Below are 22,290 nucleotides of genomic sequence, written 5' to 3' on the forward strand. Positions count from 1 at the left end.
GTGTGTGTGGAGGGAGTAATTCAGCCTCAGGACCCACAAGCTCCACGGACACCACAGGTGCCAAGGGAGGGATTGGCAGTGATACCCACTGCCGCCTCCGGCCAGCCCACAAGGGTGGCCCACTGGAGGGAGGCTCGGGGGCTGGGTTGCACCAGTGGTCACACCAGGGGAGAGAAGTAGACGCACACACACACCCATAGGCGTGTGTACACACCCGACACATGCGTGGAGCAGGCCCCTTTCTGCCGGCGAGAGCACCCACTGGGAGACCCCCTCCCCTTGTGTCCCACACATGCACGTGGAGCCTGGTACACAGACCCACAGACACCGTGCGCACACGCAGAACAAGCCTCTACACCCACGAGCTCCGCTGGGCGCTCCCCCCAGACTCACAGGACATTCCACAGAGCCACGGCAGGGAGGGCAGGGCAAAGCACGGCGCCCCCAGAACCCCCGTCCTGCCTCCCAGCACCCCTACTTCACACAGCACCCCACAGAACCTGCCTTGGCGAAGGGGCCTTGGAACGCTGTCAACAGAAGTGGGACAGGAGCAGAGCGAGGCTGAGTCCTGGCCTGTCCATCGTCCTGCTGCGTTGGCTCCGGGGGCCCTTCAGCGAGGTTCCAGCCCCAGCCAAGTCCTTGCCCACACTAGGGGTTCTGGGGGGTGAGCAGGTTCTCTCGCCCTGGAATCGGAATAACAGGGTGCTGCCGGGTGCCTCGGTCACGGGCCAGGCTGCGCGGCTGAGCAGGGCTGCTGGGCGGGGCTGCTGGGGGAGAGCGGTTCAGCCGCCAAACACTGGGATGTCAAGGCCTGGTGTTGGACTTGCTCAGAAGGTCCTGATTGAGCCTCACGCCCGTGACCTGGGTGGGGCCCCAAGGGCATCTCCTGCTGCGCCCAGCCAGAGGTGCTCACGCCTGCGGTGGGGCACTCCCTCCACTCCCGCCGCCCCAGGTCGTGTGACACCTTCGGCTGCGAGAGATCTGCCTCCCACCACCTGGAACGGGGCAGAGCAAACCAGTCTCTTCATCGGCACCCCCGGGGCCTGCAGAAGTTTGGGGAGAGCCCCTCCACCCCTTCTCCCAGGTTCTTTAGCAATTCCTCCTGTGACAGATGTTCCAGAAGTTTCCACACCAGCCGCACTCCATTTTTGCCCCCGTCGGCCCCTCGCGGCGGCCTGACTAGCACAGATACAGAAGAAGGCGGCTTCTCCTGGGCCCCTGATGTCCCGTCTTCCAGGTTCTGCAAGCGGCTTTGTGGCTGGACTTTGGGCCACTGCTGCTTGCTGCTTGGAGAGACTCAGGTCCTCCAGAAAATCTGGCCTACAGGAAGCTCAGCCATGTTGGGGTCCATAAGACCGTGGCTTGGAACATGGAGGAAGACGGCGGGGCTTGAGTTCCACTATCGTTGCTGCTTTGGGTCATTTTCATCTCTCCGTGCCTCCATTTCTCCTTTTGTACCAGGGCAATGCAAAGCGTGTCTCCCGTGTGGGATTCTTGTCAGGAATGAGTAAGTTCAGATTGTCCAGCGCTTAGGACATAGTGAGCTCCATTGTTACCACACACCACTGTGGCTGCGCCTCATAAATGGTCGGTGCTCCGAAACCAGCTGTTCACAGCACCCCCTCCCGGACTTCCTTCAGGAACCTTCTAGGTGGAAGGGGTCTTTGAAGGCCAGGGAGTTCCAGCCTAGTCCATTGCACCAGTGAGAAAATGGATGAGAGCGCGGCTGGGGCCTGCCCGGGGCCATAGGAAGCTACCTGTTTTGCCCAAGACCCCACAACCATGGCCTTCAACCGTGGCAGTGCACGTGGCCCGAGGCACTGGGCCATCCTTCAGGATGTTTGACCCCTGCCTCTAGCCGGGACTGGGGCCACAGAGGTAGGGGGCTCCATGATGTGAAGACGTCCTGCCAGGGCTGGGGTCTGTGCAGAAGAGAAACCGTGCTTCTGGTACCTTCTCTGGAGGGCCGAGCCACCCGGCCTCAGTTCCGGATCTTCAGTGATCCAGACTTTGTGGGACCTGCTGCCTTTATACCTTCTGGGGGACTGTTGGTGGCATGGGCAGGCTGTTGAGACAGCTGGGGTGGGGGGGAGTCAGGGGCCAGGGTTCTAGAACAGTCCACACCCCTTGGCTCAATGAGTCACTTGTACAATGAGGGGCTTGGCCTTGGGAATTCCTCAAAGTAGATGGGCACCTCTCTCAGGTCACAAAGCCAATTCTCTGAACTTGTCCCCACAAGGCACGCCACTCCTGGCAGGGGAAAAGTGAACCCAGGCCAGGGAAGGGGGGAGTTGTCGGGTGGGGGATGGTGGAGGGCATGCAGCAGGTCAGGATGGGGACCAAGGGTCCGACTGTCCCTTGGCCTTAAGCCTGCCAGTGAAGACATGTGCCCCACACTGGCCCCTTTCATCCCTTCTGCCCCAGGGTGGCCTGTCCTGGCAGAGCGGGGGTGGGGAAGGCCAGAGCCCAGGGACCGAGGCCAGGGCTCAGTGTCCATGGGAGGGAATGCCGGGGGCCAGGCTGTCTTGGAGTCCACCAGGATTCCCAGCACCCCTGCCCTGACCTGCATGCCCCGCCCCCAGGAGCTATCGGGCCACCTCCAGGCCTGCCAGACACCCACCAAGGCTGCTGGCACTCCCTGGGACTTGAAGTTCTCCTGGGGTACAAGAAGCAATCAGGATCCCTTGTGCTTTGCCAGAGGGAAAATACAACAGTGCAGCCGCTGTGGGAAACAGTACGGCAGTTCCTCAAGAAGTAAGACGCAGACTTCTCATACGATTCAGCAATTCCACTCCTGGGTACATACACCCCAAAACTGAAAGCAGTATTAACAAATACTGATGCACACGTGTTCATAGCATCTTTATCTACAATAGCCAAAAGGGGAAGCAGCGCAAGGGTCCAGTGACGGATGAACGGTCTGTGTACATCGGAATATTACTCAGCCTTCACGAGGAAGGAAATGCTGGCGCGTGGGGCCATACGGGCGAACTTGGAAGACACGATACAAAGCGCAGGGAGCCAGTCACAAAAGGACGAATGCTGCGTGACTCCTCTTACACAAGGTACCCAGAGGAGTCAAGTTCACAGAGACAGGAAGAGCAGCGATGGCCGGAGAATGGGGAATTACTGTTTATTTTTTTTTAAACATTAAAAAAATTTTTTGTTTGTTTGTTTATTTGACAGACAGAGATCACAAGTAGGCAGAGAGGCAGGCAGAGAGAGGGAGGGGGAAGCAGGCTCCCCGCCGTGCAGAGAGCCCCATGCAATGCTGGGCCCGATGCCAGGACCCTGAGATCATGACCTAAGCTGAAGGCAGAGGCTTTAACCCACTGAGCCACCCAGGCGCCCCAGGAATTACGGTTTAAATAGGGTGTCATTTCAGGAGCGCCTGGGTGGCTCTGTCTGTTGAGTGTCCAACTCTTGATTTCAGCTCAAGTCATGATCTCGAGATGTGCAATCAAGTCCCACATGGGGCTCCGTGCTCAGCAGGGAGTCTGCTTCTCTCTCCCTCTCCCTCTGCCCCTCCCCTCATGCCCTCGCTCTGTTTCGCTCTCTAAAATAAATAAATAAATAAAACAAAATCATAAAAGAAAAAAATAAAGGGTATAGGTGGCGCCTGGGTGGCTCAGTGGGTTAAAGCCTCTGCCTTCAGCTCAGGTCATGATCCCAGGGTCCTGGGATCGAGCCCCGCATCGGGCTCTCTGCTCAGCAGGGAGCCTGCTTCCTCCTCTCTCTCTCTGCCTGTCTCTCTACCTACTTGTGATCTCTGCCTGTCAAGTAAATAAATAAAATCTTTTAAAAAAAATAAATAAAGGATATAGTTTCATTTGGGGAGGACGAAGAGCTCTGGAGAGGGATGGGTGGCAAAGGCAGCCCAACAGGAGGAAGGCACAGCGTGCCACAGACCTGGGCAGGGTCAAGTTCGTGTGATGTGCATTTCACCGTAACGATTAGGAAAAGGAATCAGGAGGTTGGCAGCAGGCAAGGGGGTGGGTAGAGCATGGGCTCTGGAATGGTGATTTACTCTGTGACCCCGGGCAAGTCCCTTGACCTCTCTGTGCCTTCAACATCTTAGCTGTTGAGTGAGTAAGAGAGGGACGCACACCCTGGCCCCCTGGTTGTCAGGAGGGTTTTATGAGCAGCTGGATGAAAGCACTTAGAGCACGGCCAATGCAGGGTGGTCGTGCCCGCCTTTTTCTTTTCCCATTTCTCAGATGAGCAAGCTGAGGCACAGAGACGGAATGAACTTTCCCAAGCTCACAGAGCTAATGAGCGGCAGGGTGGGGACCCACCTCCAGAGCCCACTCGAGGTGGCCGCTGCCAGGTCTCTGAGGACGTCTGGGGGCGGAGGTAGGCAAAGGATCTGCATGGCCTCCTCCCCGCTGACCAGTGAATGTCACAATCTGGAGCCAACGTTTTTTCAGAACTTGTGAGGCTGGGGTGGGGCTGCAGGGAGGAAGTTTCTCACCCTCCCGGGGGCCTAGGGCAGGGCAGGGCCGGGGCCACGGAATTGTTCCCAGCCAGCTCAGCATCTCAGCAAAGCCCAGGCAGGGCCTGTGAACAGTTGTCACCAACAAGACGAGCAGGCCCGGCCTCATTCCCCACTAGGGCTCAGCCACCTTATCCTGGGGGTACTGGGCAGCTGAGCAGATGGGGCCAGAGAGGGTAAGACCCAGAGGTTTGAAGAGAGGCTCTGAGGCCTTTGGCCCCCCTAGGCCTGGCGAGGGCCAGCCTCGCCTTCTTGTCCTCCCGTAGCCAGGCCCTGGAGCTCCCTGGGCCCGCCCTCCTCTGCAATCCCAGGGGTCACCATCCACTCTCCCAAGCCCATCACACAGGAGTCTGACAGCAAGCAGTGGCCCACTCTAAGGGCAGGATCCTCGCGTGCAAGAAGGACTGCCCACAATTCCTCCCGTCCCTATCACTCGGCCACGCAGTCTGCGATCTTGCCTCCCCTGGCATCTGGGTAGCCTCTGTGGGGTGTGCACTGACCAACAGAAGGACTTGGGAGTGACAGAGTTCAGGCCTAGGCTTTCAAAGGCTTTACTGTGTCCATTTCCTCCAGCTTCGAAGCCAGAGGCACATAAGGAAAGAGGAGGACCCCACTAGAGAAAGGCCACGTGGAAGAAGCGCCAGAAACCATGGAGAGAGGCCCTGCCCACCCCTGGCTGCCGAGCTCCCCTGCTGCAGCCCCAGACCCCAGAGAGAGGCAGGTCGGATGCCCCCACACAGTAATGCACCCAGTAGAGAAGGGGTCCCTGCCAGCTCTTCCCGAACTACGGAGTGTTGAGCTAATCCATGCTGGTGTTTGCTCTGAGGTCCAGGGCTTGGGGGTTGTTTGTTACTCAGCATCAGTTAACTGATACACTTTTTAAGTCCTGAACTCTTGTTTCTGAACTCTTAGGATCACCACAGTGTGACAGGTTCAAGTTCAAGTCGTGCTTCCACTGGTGGCTTGGATAAGGAACATCGTCTCTCTGGGACTTGGTCCCCCCCTGTTCCCCCCCCCAAAATGGGGAGACATGCAGGGAATGGGGTGAGGAGGCAGAGGAAATGAGTGTGGAGAACGGAACACGGGTTGGCCCAGAGGTCTTGGTCCTTCCTCTTCTGGGACAATCTGATACAGACTGAGTGAGCCGTGGCCACCAGCCGAGGCTGAGAGGCTAACTGGAGGGGCGGCACAGGGCAAGTGCTACCAGACCTCTGCCAGGGCCACCAAACCCCTGTTCCCCCGCTGAGGTCACCCACTGGGGTAACCTTCATGGGGGCAAGGTGTGGTCAGGCTCTGCAGGTCCATGGAACCCAGGGTGGTGGGAGCCTCCAGCCCAGAACAGAGCGCCCCCCAACCCCCAGCTCCACCCTCTCGCTGGGCTCTCCGCCTTCTCCCACCAGCCCATTTCTGGCCCTCCTCTTGGAGAAATTGCCAGAAAGTGAGGCATGCAGTCCACCCCCAGGGACCATGGGACCAAATTTCTACAAAGGAAGGGCTTGTGCAGGGCGGGGTGATCTTAAGGAAGAGGTGTTTTCTTTTTCTTTTACCCAAGTTCTTTTTTTTTTTTTTTTAAGATTTTATTTATTTGACGGAGAGAGAGGAATCACAAGTAGGCAGAGAGGCAGGCAGAGATAGAGAGGGAAGGAAGCAGGCTTCTCTCGGAGCAGAGAGCCCGACGTGGGGCTCGATCCCAGGCCCCTGGGATCATGACCTGAGCGGAAGGCAGCAGCTTTAACCCACTGAGCCACCCAGGCGCCCCTCTTTTACCCAAGTTCTACATATCTATCACGTGGGCCTTGAACCCATGACCCCGAGATCAAGAGTCCTGTGCTCTACCAACTGGACCAGCCCAGTGCCCGAGGAAGGGATATTTCTTAAACTGCCCTCTGTAGCCAGCAGGCCTATTTGGGGCTGATGGAGCCTGGGGGGTTACCAAGATCCCCCAAAGACCACCCAGGGGCCCCCACTGCTGCCGTCCACAGATGGTCTGTCCCCATTGGGGGGTCCATATCCACCTGCGTGTGCTTTGCCCTTCCCACCCCCCCGCTCCTCCTTCCTGTTGGCCTGGACACGCACTGCTCGCTGCTTGCTGCCTCCTGGAAGCCTTGTCCCCACATGCTGGCCTCGCTTTATCTTGTTGGTCATCTCTGCACAGGAAGGAGCCTGGATGGGTGCCAGGGCTGCCTAAGAGGATTATGTCACTCACTCACCCCAGGGGGTGGCGGTTCAAAGCAACTGGGTCCCTCGGGCTGGCCTCCTAGGGGGTGCTCGGGGGGGGGGGGGGGGGGGGCTGAGCTATCATGACCAGACCCCAGAGAGGAAGCAGAGGCCCAGAGATGGGGAGTGACCTGGCCACGCCACACAGCAAGAAAGAGATGGAGCCGAGCCTGGAATCCCATCCAGTGTTCCCCCGCCCCCAGGGCTGCTTCCTGATCATATTCACGGCAGCTCACAGGAAACGGCTTCTCTGGAGCTTACGGGAGGACATGACACGGCTCCAGCTAACCACATCCCGTTTTTCCAGGGTCCACTTCGCCTCTGCCACCGAGATTATCACCAACTGAAAAAACAGCTCATTCTCGTGGAGTACAGGCTCCCCACCATGGTCTGCTCCTCCTACCACCTTGGGAGGGACCATCTCCACTTCGTAGACGTGGAAACTGAGGCATGGGGAGGTCTGGAGGACCCGGCGCTGGCACATGTGGAGACAGCCCTAACCTTCAGATCGCCTACTTTCTTTCTTTCCTTCTATCTTTCTTTCAGATTTTGTTTATTTATTTGAGAGAGAGAGTGCATGAGCGTGTGCGCAAGTACACGGGCAGTAGGGCGGGGCAGAGGGAGAAGCAGGCTCCCCGCTGAGCAGGGAGGCTGATGCGTGGCTCCATCCCAGGACCCCAAGAACATGACCTGAACCCAAGGCAGATGCTTAACCCACTGAGCCACCCGGGCGCCCCCGATCTCCCGCTTTCCTGCCGCATTTCCTTCAGCACCTGGCTCAGAGCAGTGGTCCCCTCCCTCCATCTCCAGTCCTCCTGGCACTGGGCCCGTGGCAACGAGGGTCCCATGGCAGACCCTGAGGCCACAGAGGGACCATCTGTTACCTGTACTCCTGGCCCACAGAGAGGTGGGCACAGGCCAGGCCTCTTACCTTTGTGTTAGAAAACACCTGTGAGATAGATCTGGGTCTTGGGCTCGGGAGCCAGGAGGACATTCACTTCTCCCTCCCTGGGCCAGCCCCAGAAGATTCTGGGCCCCACTGATCCCAGCAGTGTTCTCTCCCGTAACCTTGAGCCCATCCTGCGGGAGGAGACCCTGAGACTCCGAAGCCAGGCCCTCCCGAAGCCCGGCGGCCATCCCCGGAGGGGCCTGGATTGTGGATTTAGCTGAGGGCCCCGAGAGAAGGTGGCAGAAGGACCCCTCCCCTGATTTCTTTTGTTTTCCGTACCTGTTACTGCTTGATGTCGTACAATATACTTACTGTTTCCTTGTTTGCTGTCTGTCTTTCCCCCGGGCAGGGCTGTAGTTTGTTTCCAATCACTGCAGACCTAATCAGGCTCCCTCCCACTGCATATTTGTAAGTGAATGAGTGGCTCGGCAGTAGGGCAGCGGGAGGTCAGTTCCGAGGTGTTGGAGGCAGGGCCAGGTGGGTGGGGCTGGAAGAGGAGGTGATACTGTCCCGGGTGTGGGGCAGGAGGAGGGAGGGGCATCTCCCTGGAGGGGTGTTTGATGGGGAAGGCGGTCCCCTTGGCCCACCAACCAGGACAGCAGGACTCAGCTGGGTCCCAGGTGTGACACTGCAGTTGGGCAGGGCCTTGTCTCATCTCCCTCAATATCCTCTGGGCCCGGGCTGGTGCTTAGCCCCAAGCTATTTCTGCCCTGCCCCATCTTCCACTCCTCAACCTGCATTCCCTCTTTCCCCTCCTCCTGGAAGCCTTCCTAGATTCTCCTGCCCACAAATTCCTCCTCCTTCTATGCTTGCATGCACTCACTTCCTCACTCAGGAAATGGTTCTCAGATAGGCCACGGATGCTGGCCCCTTGGGGATGCAGAGATGACTGTCTCAAGGGACAGAAACCTAGGGGCGGGGCGCCTGGGTGACTCAGTGGGTTAAGCCTCTGCGTTCTGCTCAGGTCATGATCTCGGGGTCCTGGAGTCGAGCCCCAAATCGGCGAATCGGGTTTTCTGCTCAGCGGGGAGCCTGCTTCCCCCTCTCTGTCTGCTGCTCTGCCTACTTGTGATCTCTCTCTCTCACTGTCAAATGAATAAATAAAATATTAAAAAACAAAAACACCCTAGGGGCCTCTGGGTGGCTCCGTCGTTAGTTGTTAAGTGTCTGCCTTCGGCTTGGTTCCTAATCCCAGGATCCTGGGATCGAGCCCCACAGTGGGCTCCCTGCTCAGCGGGAAGCCTGCTTCTCCCTCTCCCAGTCCCCCTGCTTGTGTTCCCTCTCTTGCACTCTCGGTCAAATAAATAAATAAAATCTTTTTTAAAAGGCGGGGGGACAGAAACCTAGAAGCCAAGTCACAGCATTGCTCAAAACTAGGTAATGCATGAGAGCTTCAGGACCCTGAGACCATGACCTGAGCCGAAGGCAGGGGCTTAACCCAGTGAGCCACCCAGGCGCGCCCCTATTACAGTGTATCTTAATTATGCACAGACTCAGAGCCAGGAGTAAGCCTCCCCTGCTCCTGCTGGCCTCCAACATGAAAACTGAAGGAGAGTTACAGAACCCAGCGTGACCAGCAGCAGAAGCAACCAAGTTCAAACTCACAACAGGGAAGGATCTTGCTGGTTCTCAGCACAGACAGGTCTGGTTCTTAAGTGAGGGGGAGGGGGCGGTCCTCCCTCCTCCCTGAGTCTCCTCTGGTCACCTCCCTGTCCCCCATCCTGCGGAGCCACAGCTGGGTCACCGCCTGCGTGGTCCCCCCACCAGTGACCATAGTCTCAACCACCCTGAGCGACAGGAACCCAAACCCGGGTGGTGGGATGTACTTGTCTTCACTGGGGTAGAATACACCCAAGATAAAATTTACCATTTTAACCATTCATGTGGGTATATCTGAGAGGCATCAAGGACTATCCCTCCCTAGGCCCCGCCCCCAACGCTGGGGGCTACCACCATTCTACTTCCGTCTCCGTGAACTTGAGTCCTCCACATTCTGCCTAGGAGGGAACCACACACTATTTGTCCTTTTGCCACGGGCTTATTGCACTTACTCTATTGCCTTCCAGGTTTGCGTATTGGAGCAACGTCAGAGTTTCCTGCCTTTAATTTTTATTTTATGTTTTAGTAAACTCGACTCCTAACGTGGTGCTCAAATCCACAGCTCCAAGATCAAGAGTCGCATGCTCCACCCACGAAGCCAGCCCGGTGCCCCTGAAGGTTTCCTTCCTTTTTAAGGCTGAATAATACCCTATTATATGTATACACCACATTTGGCTTTTCTACTCATTCGTTCCTCAGGGGCATCAGTGAGTGGTTGCTCATATCTTTTTGCCATCATGAATGTTAGTGTATGACGATCTCTTCAAGTTCCTGTTCTTACTTCGCATGGATACCCAGATATGCAATTGCTGAATCACACTGTAATTCTATGTTTGATTGAGGACTTATTTCTAATGCGATTGTTCAGATGACCCCAAGTAGGCTTATAGCCTCTTTATTTTTAAATTCACAGATTCAACGCCCACGAATTTTTACTTTATACTTTAAAGATTTTATTTATTTATTTGACAGAGCAAGAAAGAGAATACAAGCAGGGAGAGCAGCAGAGGGAGAGGGAGAAGCAGATTCTCCATTGAGCAGGGAGCCCGATGCGGCACTTGGTCCCAAGACCCCGGGATCATGACCTGAGCCCAAAGCAGATGCTTCACCGAGCCACCCAGGTGCCCCAACACCCACAGAATTTTAAACCCTCATACTCTGCAGCTTCTGTCCTGAGACGCCAGTGTGAGACACCCTAGAGCTGTCCCTTCCAGCGAGGGGAGCATGAGCCAGGAGCCCCGGAATGGGGCTGGCTGCATTTTGATGTCCTGCGCAGGGAAATACACCGGTATTTCAAAGACTTCATATGAAGGAGAGATCTTGTTAGTAGTATTTATGTTGATTACATGTCAGAATGATACCGTTTTGTCTATACCGGGTTCAGGAAACAATACATTAAAATTAATTTCACTTGTTCCTTTTTCCTTTTTAAAATGGGACTGCTGGGGCACCTGGGTGGCTCAGTGGGTTAAGCCGCTGCCTTCGGCTCAGGTCATGATCTCGCATCCCGGGATCGAGTCCCGCATCGGGCTCTCAGCTCAGCAGGGAGCCTGCTTCCTCCTCTCTCTCTCTCTCTCTCTCTGCCTGCCTCTCTGCCTACTTGTGATCTCTCTCTGTCAAATAAATAAATAAAATCTTTAAAATAAAATAAAATAAAATAAAATGGGACTGCTGGAGAATCTAACCCGGCGTTTCAGGCTCGCATTGTCTTTGTGTTGGGATGCTAAACCTAGCAGGTCCATCTAGGTGTTTTCCAAGCTTAGAGGAGCTGCCTAGAGCTCGGAAGCCTTGGCTGTTCTCTTATTTATTTTTAGTTGAGGTGAAGTTCACATAACACACAATAATCCGTTTCCAAGTGTACAGTGCTGTGCACCCATCACCTCCTTCTAGAGTCTGAGTTTCTCATCGCCCTAGAAAAATGCACCCATTAAGCAATCACTCGACATCCTGCCTCCCCCTGGCAACCACCGATCTGCCTCCTGTCTCTACAGATTTGCCTATTCCAGACATTTCATTTCAAAGAAATAATACAATATGTGACCTTTGATGTCTGCCTTCTTTCACCAAGCACAATGTCCCCAAGGCTCATCCTGGTTGTGGCAGGTGTCAGAGCCTCGTTGGGTTTTACGGTTGGAGATGACCCTGTCGTGTGGGTACCCCACTACTTGCCAACCCCGCGGATGGACAGTGTGGGCGTCTCCGCCTTCTGAGTAATGCACGTGTGTGTATGCTTTCTGTGTGGTTGTTATGTTTTTGTTTCCTGGGGCTGGAATTGCCGGGTCACGCGGCTGCTGCTTTTCCTCGTTTTAACATTCTTCTTACTTATGTCTCAGAGCTCTGGACACGCATTGTTACAGAGTCACCTGGGTCCTCAGGGTATGCTAGGATAGACACCTGAGTACCACTGAACGGAGCTTGGGCGGGGGGCGCACTTTTTGGAGAACTCCATGTCAGTATTTTTCTTTTTTTAAGATTTTATTCATTTATTTGAGAGGGGCAAGGGTGGGGAGGAGCAGAGGGCAAGGGACAAGCAAACTCCCTGCTGTAAGCGAGGCCCTACGTGGGGCTCGATCCCAGGACCCTGAGATCACAATCCCAGCTGAAATCAAGAGTCAGATACTCAATCGACTGAGCCACCCAGGTGCCCCAGTATGTCAGTATTTTTAGGGCTTTATCCTTGGGAGGACCCGATTCTCTGGAGAGGACCTTCAGTGTGCTGGCTGGGGAGCAAAGGCCTGGCTGTTGCTGGGAGTAGGGCAAGGGGACAGGGTCCCCAGCACTCGAAATTCCCCGTACTTGGCTCCCTGTTTTCAGCTCGATGCCCCATCCCCAGGCCAGGGACAGCTGCTTTTCCATCAGCAAACCTAACTCCAGTTTTCTGCTGGGGCTGGGGTGGGCAGGTGGCCCCTGAGGTCTCATGTCCTGAAAGGGGGTTCAGGAATCCGGCTGCTCCATATTTTGCCCCCATCCAATATCCCCACCTGGCGCTGCCCGCTGGGGCCGAGCCCTTGCTGGCTGTGTGGCGTTCCTCATGCTGGGGCTCAGCACATCCCCGCCCCAGCTGGCTTGGGACGCGGCTCTTCTGAGCCCCTGCCTCAGCCGCCTCTACCCTCACTTAACTCCCCAGCTTCAGGGCTGCCCGGTTCGGTCTCCGTCCAGCTCGCCCCACGCTTGTGTCTTTACCTCGGAATGAAAGGAAAAGGAGGCCCTCTCTGTAGCCTTCCTGGGATTTGGCGAGGGGGGACACTTGGTGTGTGTGTTCGATCTGCCATCCTTAGCCAAGCTGTCAGGCCAAGACCAGCCTGCCAGTCCCAAGAAGCCCGAGTCCTTTTGCAAGATTCCAGCCCCCCCCCCCCCATTGTGGGGAACCTTCTGGGAAGCCCGTTCCAGGAGGGTCCCCCCCTCAGCCCCGGTCTCAGGACTCACTCTGGCCGGAGCTCAGGGCTGGCTGGCTGTAGCCCAGAGACTGTGAGCCCCTCTGAGGCAGGAGTGTCCGCTGTGACACTTCTGGTCGCCTTCTCTCTGTCTCCCTGCCACAGCCCCCGCACGGTACACACGGCCGCTGCCCAGCCCACTTTGTTGCTGGAGAAGAAAGGCAAGGACACACAGCGAAGGAGATAGAGACTGGGGTGAGGCGGGGACTGAGCCACCCAGGCACCCCAAGAATTAACTTTTGGTTCTAAGAAAATGTTTTGCTATATAACAATCCATTCATCTTGTTACCACTGCAGTTGTAAAGTACCATGTCTAATACTTTTGGGGAGGAGAAGAGACCCACCGACGTCACAATGTGTCTTTGCCCCAGCCCGGGGTCACCCACCTGCTTGAGCTCCTGGCTGCTCTGAGTGGGGTCCTGCTCCTTCCCTCGGGACAGCTGGGTCCAGCTCCCTCCAGGGCCACAAACAGCCCCGCGCTGATGGCTGGGACCCTGAGACCAGAGTCTGTGGGTCCGTACCTCAGCCCCAGGTTCACCGTGGCCCCAGGGCAGGGGTGCCGGGGAGAGGGTAAGCCAGGGAAGGTATGCCTGGAGAGGGAGCTGATCCTAGTCAGGTCCTGAAGAATGAATAGTTCTCACCCTGAGGAAACGGCCTCCCGGGCAGCAGGGAAAGCATCGGCACAGAGATGCACGAAGGGCTCTGGCCCAGTCCCAGGAGGTTCGGGAGACCTGATCCGGTCCAGGTGGGTGCAGGGTGGGAGCTGGCGGGCCAGGGCCAGAGGACCTCATGGTGGAACCACTGTGCAGTCTGAAAACACTCCTTCCCGGTGCCTGAAATGCCCGTCATCTTCATGTTCCTTCCTCAAAGTCATAGAAGCTTCTTCTGCTGTGTGCACCACCTCCCTGGGGGTCCTGCTGGGGGTCAGCTCGAGGAGTTGGTCCTCTCCGAAGGGACTGGAAACCCACCTCGGCCATCTCCACTGCCTGACTCCCCTCCCAGGCCCCTCCGACCTGCCCTGTGGACAGCCCGACATTCCCTCACTAAAGTGCCCTGTCTCCCCTCGGCCTCTGGAGAAAGGACGGCCTGAACCCCATGGCCCTGCCACGCATAGGCCCTCCACCCCCCAGGCTGTGCTCTCTCCTGGCCTTTCTCATTGTCATCAGAGGCTGCTTCTCCTCTGTCCTTACCCGGCGACTCCTGTCCTTCCTTCAAGATGCAGGCTCACTTCTTCCAGGCAACCTGCCAGGAGCCCCCAAGTCTTCGTCAGGGGTACCCCAGGGTGTGAGCTCCTGAGGACAGGCTGTGGCTGATTCCTGCTGGGTCGGCAGCGGAGGGGCAAGGCTTGGGAAAGGCTTGGTACCTCCCTTGTCCCCAGACCCAAGGGATGAATCAGACCAGGTAACACAACCCCAGCACAATCTCAGATCTCAGAGCATCCTCGGCGTGAGAGCTTCTCTCCTGCCTTGGGGGGTGTCGGCACGTACCAGCGGGTTAAACCGGCATGGAGACATCCCCGTCCAACCCCGGGAAGGGGTTTGAAAGTCAGGAGGAAGCATCGTGGTGCCGAGAGAAAAGTCCTGAGTTCACGTCTCCCCTCTGTTACCCCGGGCAGCTTGCTTGTCCCAGGTCTGGGTTTCCTTCTCTCTTGGGTGGGGATCTGCTCCTTGCTAAGTCGTTAACTGTGACAGGCGACATTGCAAGTCCAGCATGTGCCTGGCACATAGTGAGAACTCATTACACGGTAGTCATTGTGGTTTTATTTTTACAAAAAACTGAGCTGTATTTGGGGAAGAGCCTAGGATAGGAGAGTTTCTGGTCCTCATCCAAGGTCACCCAGGGGCATGCCCAGGTCGGACTTCCAGAACCGGATCACGAAAGACCACAGGGAGGGGGCAGGATGGCAGAAGGCGGCCAGCCCTGCCTCTGGGGAAGAGCCTGCACTCCTGTCAGAGTCCAGACTCCTGGGCTTCCCTCCAGATTTGGGAGGCGACGGTGGAGCTGAAGAATCTGTCCTTGTATTAGCTCTGGTCTTCATTGCCCCCTGGCCCTAATGGGCAGCCGGGGGGGGCCTGCGGCTCTGTCCTCCCCCAGACCCTCAGGTGCCAGGCGGGGACAGCCTCTCCTCACACACCCGTCCTGACGGGCAGCTCCTCACCTCTCACAGGCAGCCGGCGAGACTGTCCACATTGGACACTGTTGGGAAGTTCTTTCTGAGCCTGAGCCGACATCTGTCTCCCCAGATCTCTGCCCAAACTTTCTGCCTGTATTTGATTTCCACATGTGTCCCATGGGGAGGGGGGCTCATGACAGGACCCAGTAGACCTGCAGACAAATTCTGACCAGAGGCTCTGGGTGTGGGGAGCAGCCCAGGTGGGCCCCCAGCGGAACAAAGGTCTGGAAAGTTCCCAACCTGGCCCTCGGCAATTGGCTCTAGGGAGCCACGGGGCCGACGTGGTTCACTTCTTAAAGTATCAAATGACTCGATAATGTAATTTTAAATGTTATATCTGAAAAAAGAAAAGTTGCTTTTATACTAAAAAAACCTCATTTGATATTATGAATTTGACTACAGAATTCACCTCGAAATTAAAAATAAACGGAGACCTCTAATTTCTTAGAACCCCTAAAACTCTGGGGGTGCTGGGGTAGGAGTAGTTTTCTCTGAGGTAATGGTATCTCCTGTAGAAAGTTCCAGAAGCTCTTCTTTAGGCAATTTGCCTATCCATCCGTGTTCCTCTGACACTCCTTAGACGCTGCCCAGATGGCTACCGAGATGCCTGGAGGAGACTCTAGGATGGAGGGGTTCGGGGCGGGGGGAGAGGAAGGAGCAAGCACACGAGTGACTCCAACACAGTAGGGGCCAGGAAGCAGGAGGCTGGAGCTGTGGAAGGTTTGAGCTCAGTCCCGTCTGGCCCATGGGATGGCTTTGCTGAGGTTACAAGCACAGGAACGTGATTATGGAAGGTGTGGAGACCGTCTGGGGCTCTGGCCTTGAGGAAGCGGTGGAGGTCCAGGCCCCACCGCGTCCCTGCCCCAGCCCACTGCATGACCTGGGAGAGCAAAAGCAAGGTGCTGGACCAAACCACCGATCCGCACATCGTGGGGTCTTCTGACCTTTCTGGGGTCTCGAAGGCAGGGCCGACATCTGCAAACTGGTGTCCGTAATTCCTCAAAGCCGCCTGCCAGACACTGTGTCTGTCCTGGGGGAGGCTGCCCAGGCTCGTGGAAATGTCAAGTGCCTGTCTTTGCTCGGGGCTGACATCACCTCTGCGTGGGAACAAAGCGTGTGCTCATGCCGAGCCTGTCTGGATTGGCAGTGATCTGCGCCCTTGTTTGGTTTCAAAATAGGGGGCCCAGAAGGAAAAATCATGAAAGATGCCCTTGTTGGAAGAAACGTCGAGGAGCCCAGCAGATCGCCTCCCTCCGGGCTTTGGCTGAGACGAGGCAAGCGGCACACACCCACTCCCCAATGTCTGGGTTCCTGGGGGAAGCTGCCAGTACACCTGTTCCATGGGAGGTCCTGGGGGGAGCCTTCATTATACGGGACTTTTGAGTGTGGGGGGGGTGTGTGCAGGGAGAGCGGCGGAAATCTGTGCTCATGCTCTTGTCCATTTCCACATCTGTGGGGCAGTGCAGTCCTTCCCGTCTCCTAGCTATGGCGACTCAAGCCTGCGGGGAATCTTATTAAGAAGTTGGCCGTTAACGATGAATTTTGGAACACTGAAAAAATAAAATAAAAAAAAAATTCAAAAAAAAAAAAAAAAGCTGGTTTCCTCATTTTATAGATGAAGGAACAGAGGCTCAGCATGGTCAAGTAACTTGTCCAAGGTCACACAGCTTGTCATTTTCATTTAACACGGATGTGAGAGCTACTACTGTATGGCTGGCACTGACCTTGGGGCCGGGACCCAGTGGAATAAAGAAGCCAGAGTCCCCCTCTCACAGAGGGTACATCTTAGTGAGTGAGACAACACAGATAAACAAGCAAGAAATGTCAGGCCATTTCTATGAAGCAGATTCCACAGGGAGATGGGGTTGGGATGGGGCTGGAGTGGGACCAGGGCAGGCCTCCCTTGGGATGTAGCATTTGCACAGAGGCCTGAGGCACAATAGAGTCAACCATGTAAAGAGCCTTTCCCAACGACATTCCAGTGGCCTGAGTGGCCCCTGACAGGTCTCACTGCCAATGCCACCGGTGGTGGGGACACCCTGCCAGGTGCCTCCTGCAGCTCGGCAGCAGGGTCAGTTTGTGAGAATGAGAGGACCCAACAAAGGCTGGAAACTCCAGAGAACAAACCCCCATGGGGAGTGTCCATGGGGCTCCCTGTGCTGCCGGAGGTCCCAGCCCCCTGCCCTGCTGCCTCGGGCCCTGGGACGACGGCAGCTCACCAACGCCGGCTTCATCCGGTCTGACCCAGGCCAGGTCCTCAGTCAAGGCGGGGACTGCATCCCATCCCGTGAGGGGACCGATATCTTCAAGGGACAGGGCTTCTCTGGTCCTCTGTGATCCAGCCCCGGGGAGATTGCTCTCCCCAGTGAGACGGTGGGAGGCAGCCAGAGGCTGGGCTCAGCCCAGCATGTGCGTAAGCTCGGGCCTGCACTTCGCAGCTTGGCCCCCCCTCTGCCCTGTTCCCTTCTGGACCCGACTCCTGCCATTTCTGAAATCCTAAGACAGACCCCCCCAACTAGCCCTCTCTGCCTCACAGCTTAATCCACCAGAGGGAACCAGGAAGCTACACCGGTGCCCCTCTCGGCCCCCAAAAGGCCGGCCCAGGCGGAGCTGCAGGACACCGAGAATGGGGTTCGGGGACACAAAGCCAGCTGGGCAGGGCCTGGGGGGCCAAAGCAGGTGCTAGGGCAGGCCCGGGAGGCCTAGGGGTTGGACGGCCATTTGTGACAGGGAGCAGGCCCACCTGTCTGTACCTCAGTCACTCACTTGAGAGATGGGGGACCCATGCCTCCCTCTCAGGGTGCCAGGCTGACACCAGGACTCCGGGTCTCAGGCCAGCAGCGCTCCTGAGGGCTTCCCGAGGGTCAGCTGGGGAAGCCAGAGTGGGGACGGACCCTGAAAGGCCCATCCTGCCAATGGGGCTCTTCCCAGGGGAGGGGCAGGGGAACCCAGGAGCCTCAGATGCCGGCACCCGAACACTGATCTTTGCTTTTGCCTCTAAGTAGACTCGCCCTTGTCAGACGGGCGGGTCAAGTTCCACAGAGCAGAAAGAGGCTGGTACTTGCAGATCAGGATTTACGGAAAGCCCTCCACCCAAACAAAATCAAAATAAAGCAAAGGCACTCCCTGAATGTCCACTAACTGGTGACAGGGGGAGGTGGCCATCCTGGTGACCCGGAGCTCTGTCTGCCACACTGGTCCTCACGCACCAAGAACTGGCCTGGAGCCTGGAGCACCTGGCCTGTAGCTCGAGAAAACTGCCCCCCTCTCCAGATGTGTGGGGACAGGGAGGGACGCTGGACACCCAGTGCTGTCCCGCCTGGGCTGGGAGGCCGGCCGCGCAGGTCCCATTAGAAGGCTAGGGTTTGCGTCCCTGCAATGCCGCTGAGCAGAAGGATGGAGGAGGCCCCCAGCCCCCCAGGCCGCGGCGAGGTACAGGAGACCTGAATAGCAGCACTCAACACCCGGCATGTAAGACCACCTCTTACTCTTTCTTTATTGCCGTAAAAAAGGGATTCTATTTCTAGACACCAAACAGCATCACAGAGACATTCTCGGAAGAGAATTCTCTTTGTTTGCAAGCCCTCGAGACAGACTTTAAATCTGCTCACCTGCGGGACAGGGATGGCCTTGTAGTAGCGGGTGGTGGCAGCCCTCTGGCCAAGAGGCTCTTGCTCTCCCCGAAGACTGTCCCCCGCCCGCCCCACACCTGCCCACTCAGCTCTGCTGCAGGGAGATGGGGTCCCGCACCGCTCAGCGAGCGGGGCCTTGGACCCTGCCTATGACTGTTTGAAGTCCAGGCACCCTGGAGGCTGCAGGCAGCTCCGGGTCCCTGGTAAAAGCTGTGTCTGGGTGTTGTGGGGCAGGAGCTGGAGGGGCGGAGGGATCCAGGACCACCTCCGAGACTGATGAAGAGGTCTGACTTCTGTTCCACTGCTGACTGTGGGAGCCAGCAAGCTGGGAGTCCCTGGGCCTGTCTCCTCTTCCGCCACTGGGGATAGCCCTGCCAGCCTATGCCCACTGAAGGCAGAGAATGTGTGCTCTCGGGGCCTGGGCTGCTCTGATCCCATCCCTAAGTGTCTGCAAAAGTGGGGTGTGCCTCTGGGGTTCCCAGTCACCTGGGCCACCTGGTATCCAAGAACCTCTTTCCCACGGGTCTTTGCAACATGCCCCCACCAGCCTGACTCCTGACCTGTTTTTCCCTTAAAGCCAGTAAAGACTCACTGTCAGTGAGCGGCCACTATCCCCACTCAGTCCCGGCACGTCCTGACCTCTCCTGTACCCCCAGGCCTGCGGAGGCTCAGCCATGCCCAGCCCACCCCACCAGGGCTCCTCTTGGACCTCCCGACCCTTTCCACTTGATCTGCCCAGAGGTGCCGCCAGCCCAAGCTCTTGAAGCTTCCCTTGGCCTTCATGAACACTGACCACTGGAAACAACCCGGGGAGGCCCAGGGACAGGTGCAGGCTTCGAAGGCGCAGATGCCACCCAGGGCTCGAGTCTGGAGGCTGAAGAAGGGAGGGAGGAACCCCGCCCAGGGCTGCGGGGGCAGAGAAAGCAGCGGCTGCCAGGCCCCTGGCTGGGCCGCAGAACTCCTTGAGGTCTGCCCCACACAGCAGGCTCGGAGCCTGCGTGGCCTCTGCCCTGCCCTGCTGGAGAAACAGCAGCGGTCCCAGCTCAGTCTGCCCGTGGGCGGGGCCTCCAGCCCCCTTTGCTGGGCCAAGGTCTGGTGTGCAGGGCTGCTCTCGGAGAACGTTCTCTGCTGCACCCAGTACGGCTGGGTGCGGGTGGGGTGCGAGCGTGGTGCAGGCTGAGGACTAGGCGCTCCCCAGCGCCCTGCCCCACCTCAGAACAGGCAGATGCCAGGAAAAGGCCCATCTGGCCCCAAAGCTGGGCCCTCTCGTTCCCGGGCAAGGTCCTGCTCAGGCCACATCCCCTGGCTGGGGCTACGGGGCTGTCATCACGCTCTGCTCGCCATGGTCCACGCTCCAGAGGCGGTAAAACTCAGCAAAGTCCACGTAAGGCTCGACGCGGCCGTCCTCGCCAGGCGGGAGAGAGTGAGCGGGCCGGGAGCGGAAGAGGCCCCCGTCGGAGCTGGAGCTGCTGCTCTGCGTGTGCGTGGTGGTGGACTGCAGCGTCAGGGTCGGGCTCTGGCTGTGGGGACGCAGGGGACAATCAGTCAGCGACAGAGAGGCCCGCCGGCCTCAGGCCAGAGCCAGCCCGGGCAATGTTCTCAATGACAGGTGAAAAATCAAGTGTATTTCCCAAACTTGAGCTTTATGTGGATCGTCAAGTGAACTAGAATTTAACAGAATGGATCACTCGGTTCCAGGGCTCCATCGCCATGCATCCCAATGGCGACAGAATGGGACACAGACCATCTCCCTCAGGGCAGTGTCAAGACAGAGGCGGTCCACTCCAGCTGCTCCCCAAAAGCCTTCCTCATTCCCCTCAGTGGCTTGGTGGGGCCAGGCCCCCTGTCGCCAGAGCTCCCTGGGTACCTGCTCTGTCATGAAACACCTCACAGCTGGGCACTACCTACCAGCCCGCCCAGCCCCCGGGCCTGGCCCGCGCACAGCAGAGCCCACCTCCCACTCAGAGACGGGCCAAAGAAAGGGGCCGTTCAGGGGCCCCAGAAGCAGAGGTGCGGCAGGACGGCCAGTTCTCCTGACCCTGCTGTCCTGCTCTGCCTCTGAGGACCCAGCTGGGGTTTCTTTCCTCCAGGCAGCCCTGCGTACTCGGGACGCCCCCTGCTCAGCAGCCCGGCAGGTCCCTCTGGCCCACAGCAGTAGCAGCAGCAGCAGCAGCGGTGGCGGCAGTGGGGGCAGGGAGAGGGGAAGGCCCCTGGGGGACAGAGGCCCACAGCACCACTCCCTCCTGGGTGGCCCTTCCAATTGGCCACATCCTCTGCGTGGGCTGGGTGTGGCATCCCTATTATTCTGTGCAGGGCTGGAATGTGGAAACCAGATCCCAGTCCCCTGGTGTGGTGGGGCTGGTGGGGGGTGGACATTCCACAGAAGTGAAGGGGCTGGAGAGACATGGACCTGTGAGGCAGGTCTGCAGAGACGAGGGGGGCCAGCCTGCTCACCCTTAAGTTCTGGGCCTCCTGCTGCCTCCACGCACCATCCCCCCCACCCCCACCTTAAACTAGACGACTCACTTTAAAGCTAAAATGGGACACTCTAGTCAGAGCCCAGGCTCTGACAAGCCAGCACAGGCCAAACAATGTCCCCCAAGCATGGATGCCATTGCGGAGGCTCAGAGATGGGGAGAAGACGGGGAAAAAAGAAAAGAACACGAGAACCTTCCCATTAAAGGAAAACGAGTCTGTGGGACCCGCGGGAAAGCACAAAGAGCAGACCATCTGTATCGGCGGCCTGTCTCCTCCTGGCCCACCTCGCCCACTTGGCCCCTGAACCCCCACCCTGCCCAGGTCTGGGTTCAGTGAGCTGCTGGAACCTGCAGGGCGGCCTCCTCCTGCCTCCGGGTCTGGAAAGGACCCCCAGGGATGGAGTGGGGAATGTGAGAGGTACAAGACCCCAGCGTACCTCACCCCACATCACTAGAGCCCAAGACTAGGCCCCATGGGCACTCCCATCCAGGCACCGAGGGGCTGTCCCAGGAGGCAGGGCTGGGGGTGGCTGGGGGTGGGGGAGGGCTTACTTGGTGAGGGTGGGCGTGGCTTCGTCCAGCGTGGAAGCGCTGTGGGCCCCGTTGACCAGCTGGCCCTGGGAGGGCATGACAAGGGAGAGGGTCACGCTGGTCTTGCTGGTGCTCTGGGCGCTGGAGTACGGCACGGAGACAGGGTACACACGTCCTCCTGCAGCTTGTGGGGGGAGAGAGAGGTGGGCTGCAGGGAGTGGCTGAGGGGGATCGCTGGGGCGGTGGGAACACAGCCGCCGAGGGGCATCAGGGGGACAGCGTCTGAGGGGTTGAGAAGGTGGGCAGCAGCCAGGCCTGGCTCCCGGGGCTGCCCTTTGGGACAGTGAAGGGGCATCTGTTTAATGGCAGACTCTTCCAGGCAGACGGGGGGGGGGGGGCTCCTCTCGGCAGCAAGGCACCGGTGCACAAAGCAGGAGGAGAACATGCGTGAGCTGCCTCGAGGACAGGGTGACTGCCGGGCTCCCCATGGCGCTCTCAGCCCAGGGTTAAGTGGAGGTTGGCCCAAGAAAATACGGTTACAATAACAACAAGTTACAGAAACTCCAGTAACCCCGGTGTCCGTGGGGGAACAAGCCCATCTGTGCTGCTCACGTGCTAAGCCCTGCTTGTCTGAAAAATGACAAAGAAAGGCAGCCCCTAGGAATGGATAGTTTCAACACTGAGCAGCCTGGGGAGAGAAACAGAGAAAGACTAGCGCCTCTCTTCCCCAGCAACCTGACCACGGAATTCCAAAGGGAGAAAATAAAGCGTCTCAGCCTCACCCAC

The 22,290-nt window shown here is 57.7% G+C and overlaps 2 protein-coding genes across 3 annotated transcripts in view; both read right to left on the minus strand.

Annotated features, from left to right (window-relative positions):
* MGAT3 (beta-1,4-mannosyl-glycoprotein 4-beta-N-acetylglucosaminyltransferase) overlaps positions 1 to 8,049 on the minus strand; it is a 48,028-nt gene extending 39,979 nt beyond the window's left edge. The window contains exon 1 of the mRNA XM_044226991.1: positions 7,971 to 8,049. The gene's annotated coding sequence lies outside the window, so the exon portion shown is untranslated. The remainder of the gene's footprint in view (positions 1 to 7,970) is intronic.
* A 10,287-nt stretch (positions 8,050 to 18,336) lies between these two features.
* Positions 18,337 to 22,290, minus strand: part of TAB1 (TGF-beta activated kinase 1 (MAP3K7) binding protein 1) — a 35,163-nt gene continuing 31,209 nt past the window's right edge. For both annotated transcript variants that reach the window (XM_044227985.1, XM_044227984.1), the window contains exons 10-11: positions 21,526 to 21,688; positions 18,337 to 20,016 (exon numbers count right to left, since the gene is read on the minus strand). In XM_044227985.1, coding sequence (XP_044083920.1) covers positions 19,809 to 20,016; positions 21,526 to 21,688 — 371 coding nt within the window. In that variant the 3' untranslated portion in view covers positions 18,337 to 19,808. The remainder of the gene's footprint in view (positions 20,017 to 21,525; positions 21,689 to 22,290) is intronic.

Source organism: Neovison vison, chromosome 12 (genome assembly GCF_020171115.1).
Source record: "Neovison vison isolate M4711 chromosome 12, ASM_NN_V1, whole genome shotgun sequence".
In the NCBI taxonomy this organism is placed as follows: domain Eukaryota; kingdom Metazoa; phylum Chordata; class Mammalia; order Carnivora; family Mustelidae; genus Neogale; species Neogale vison.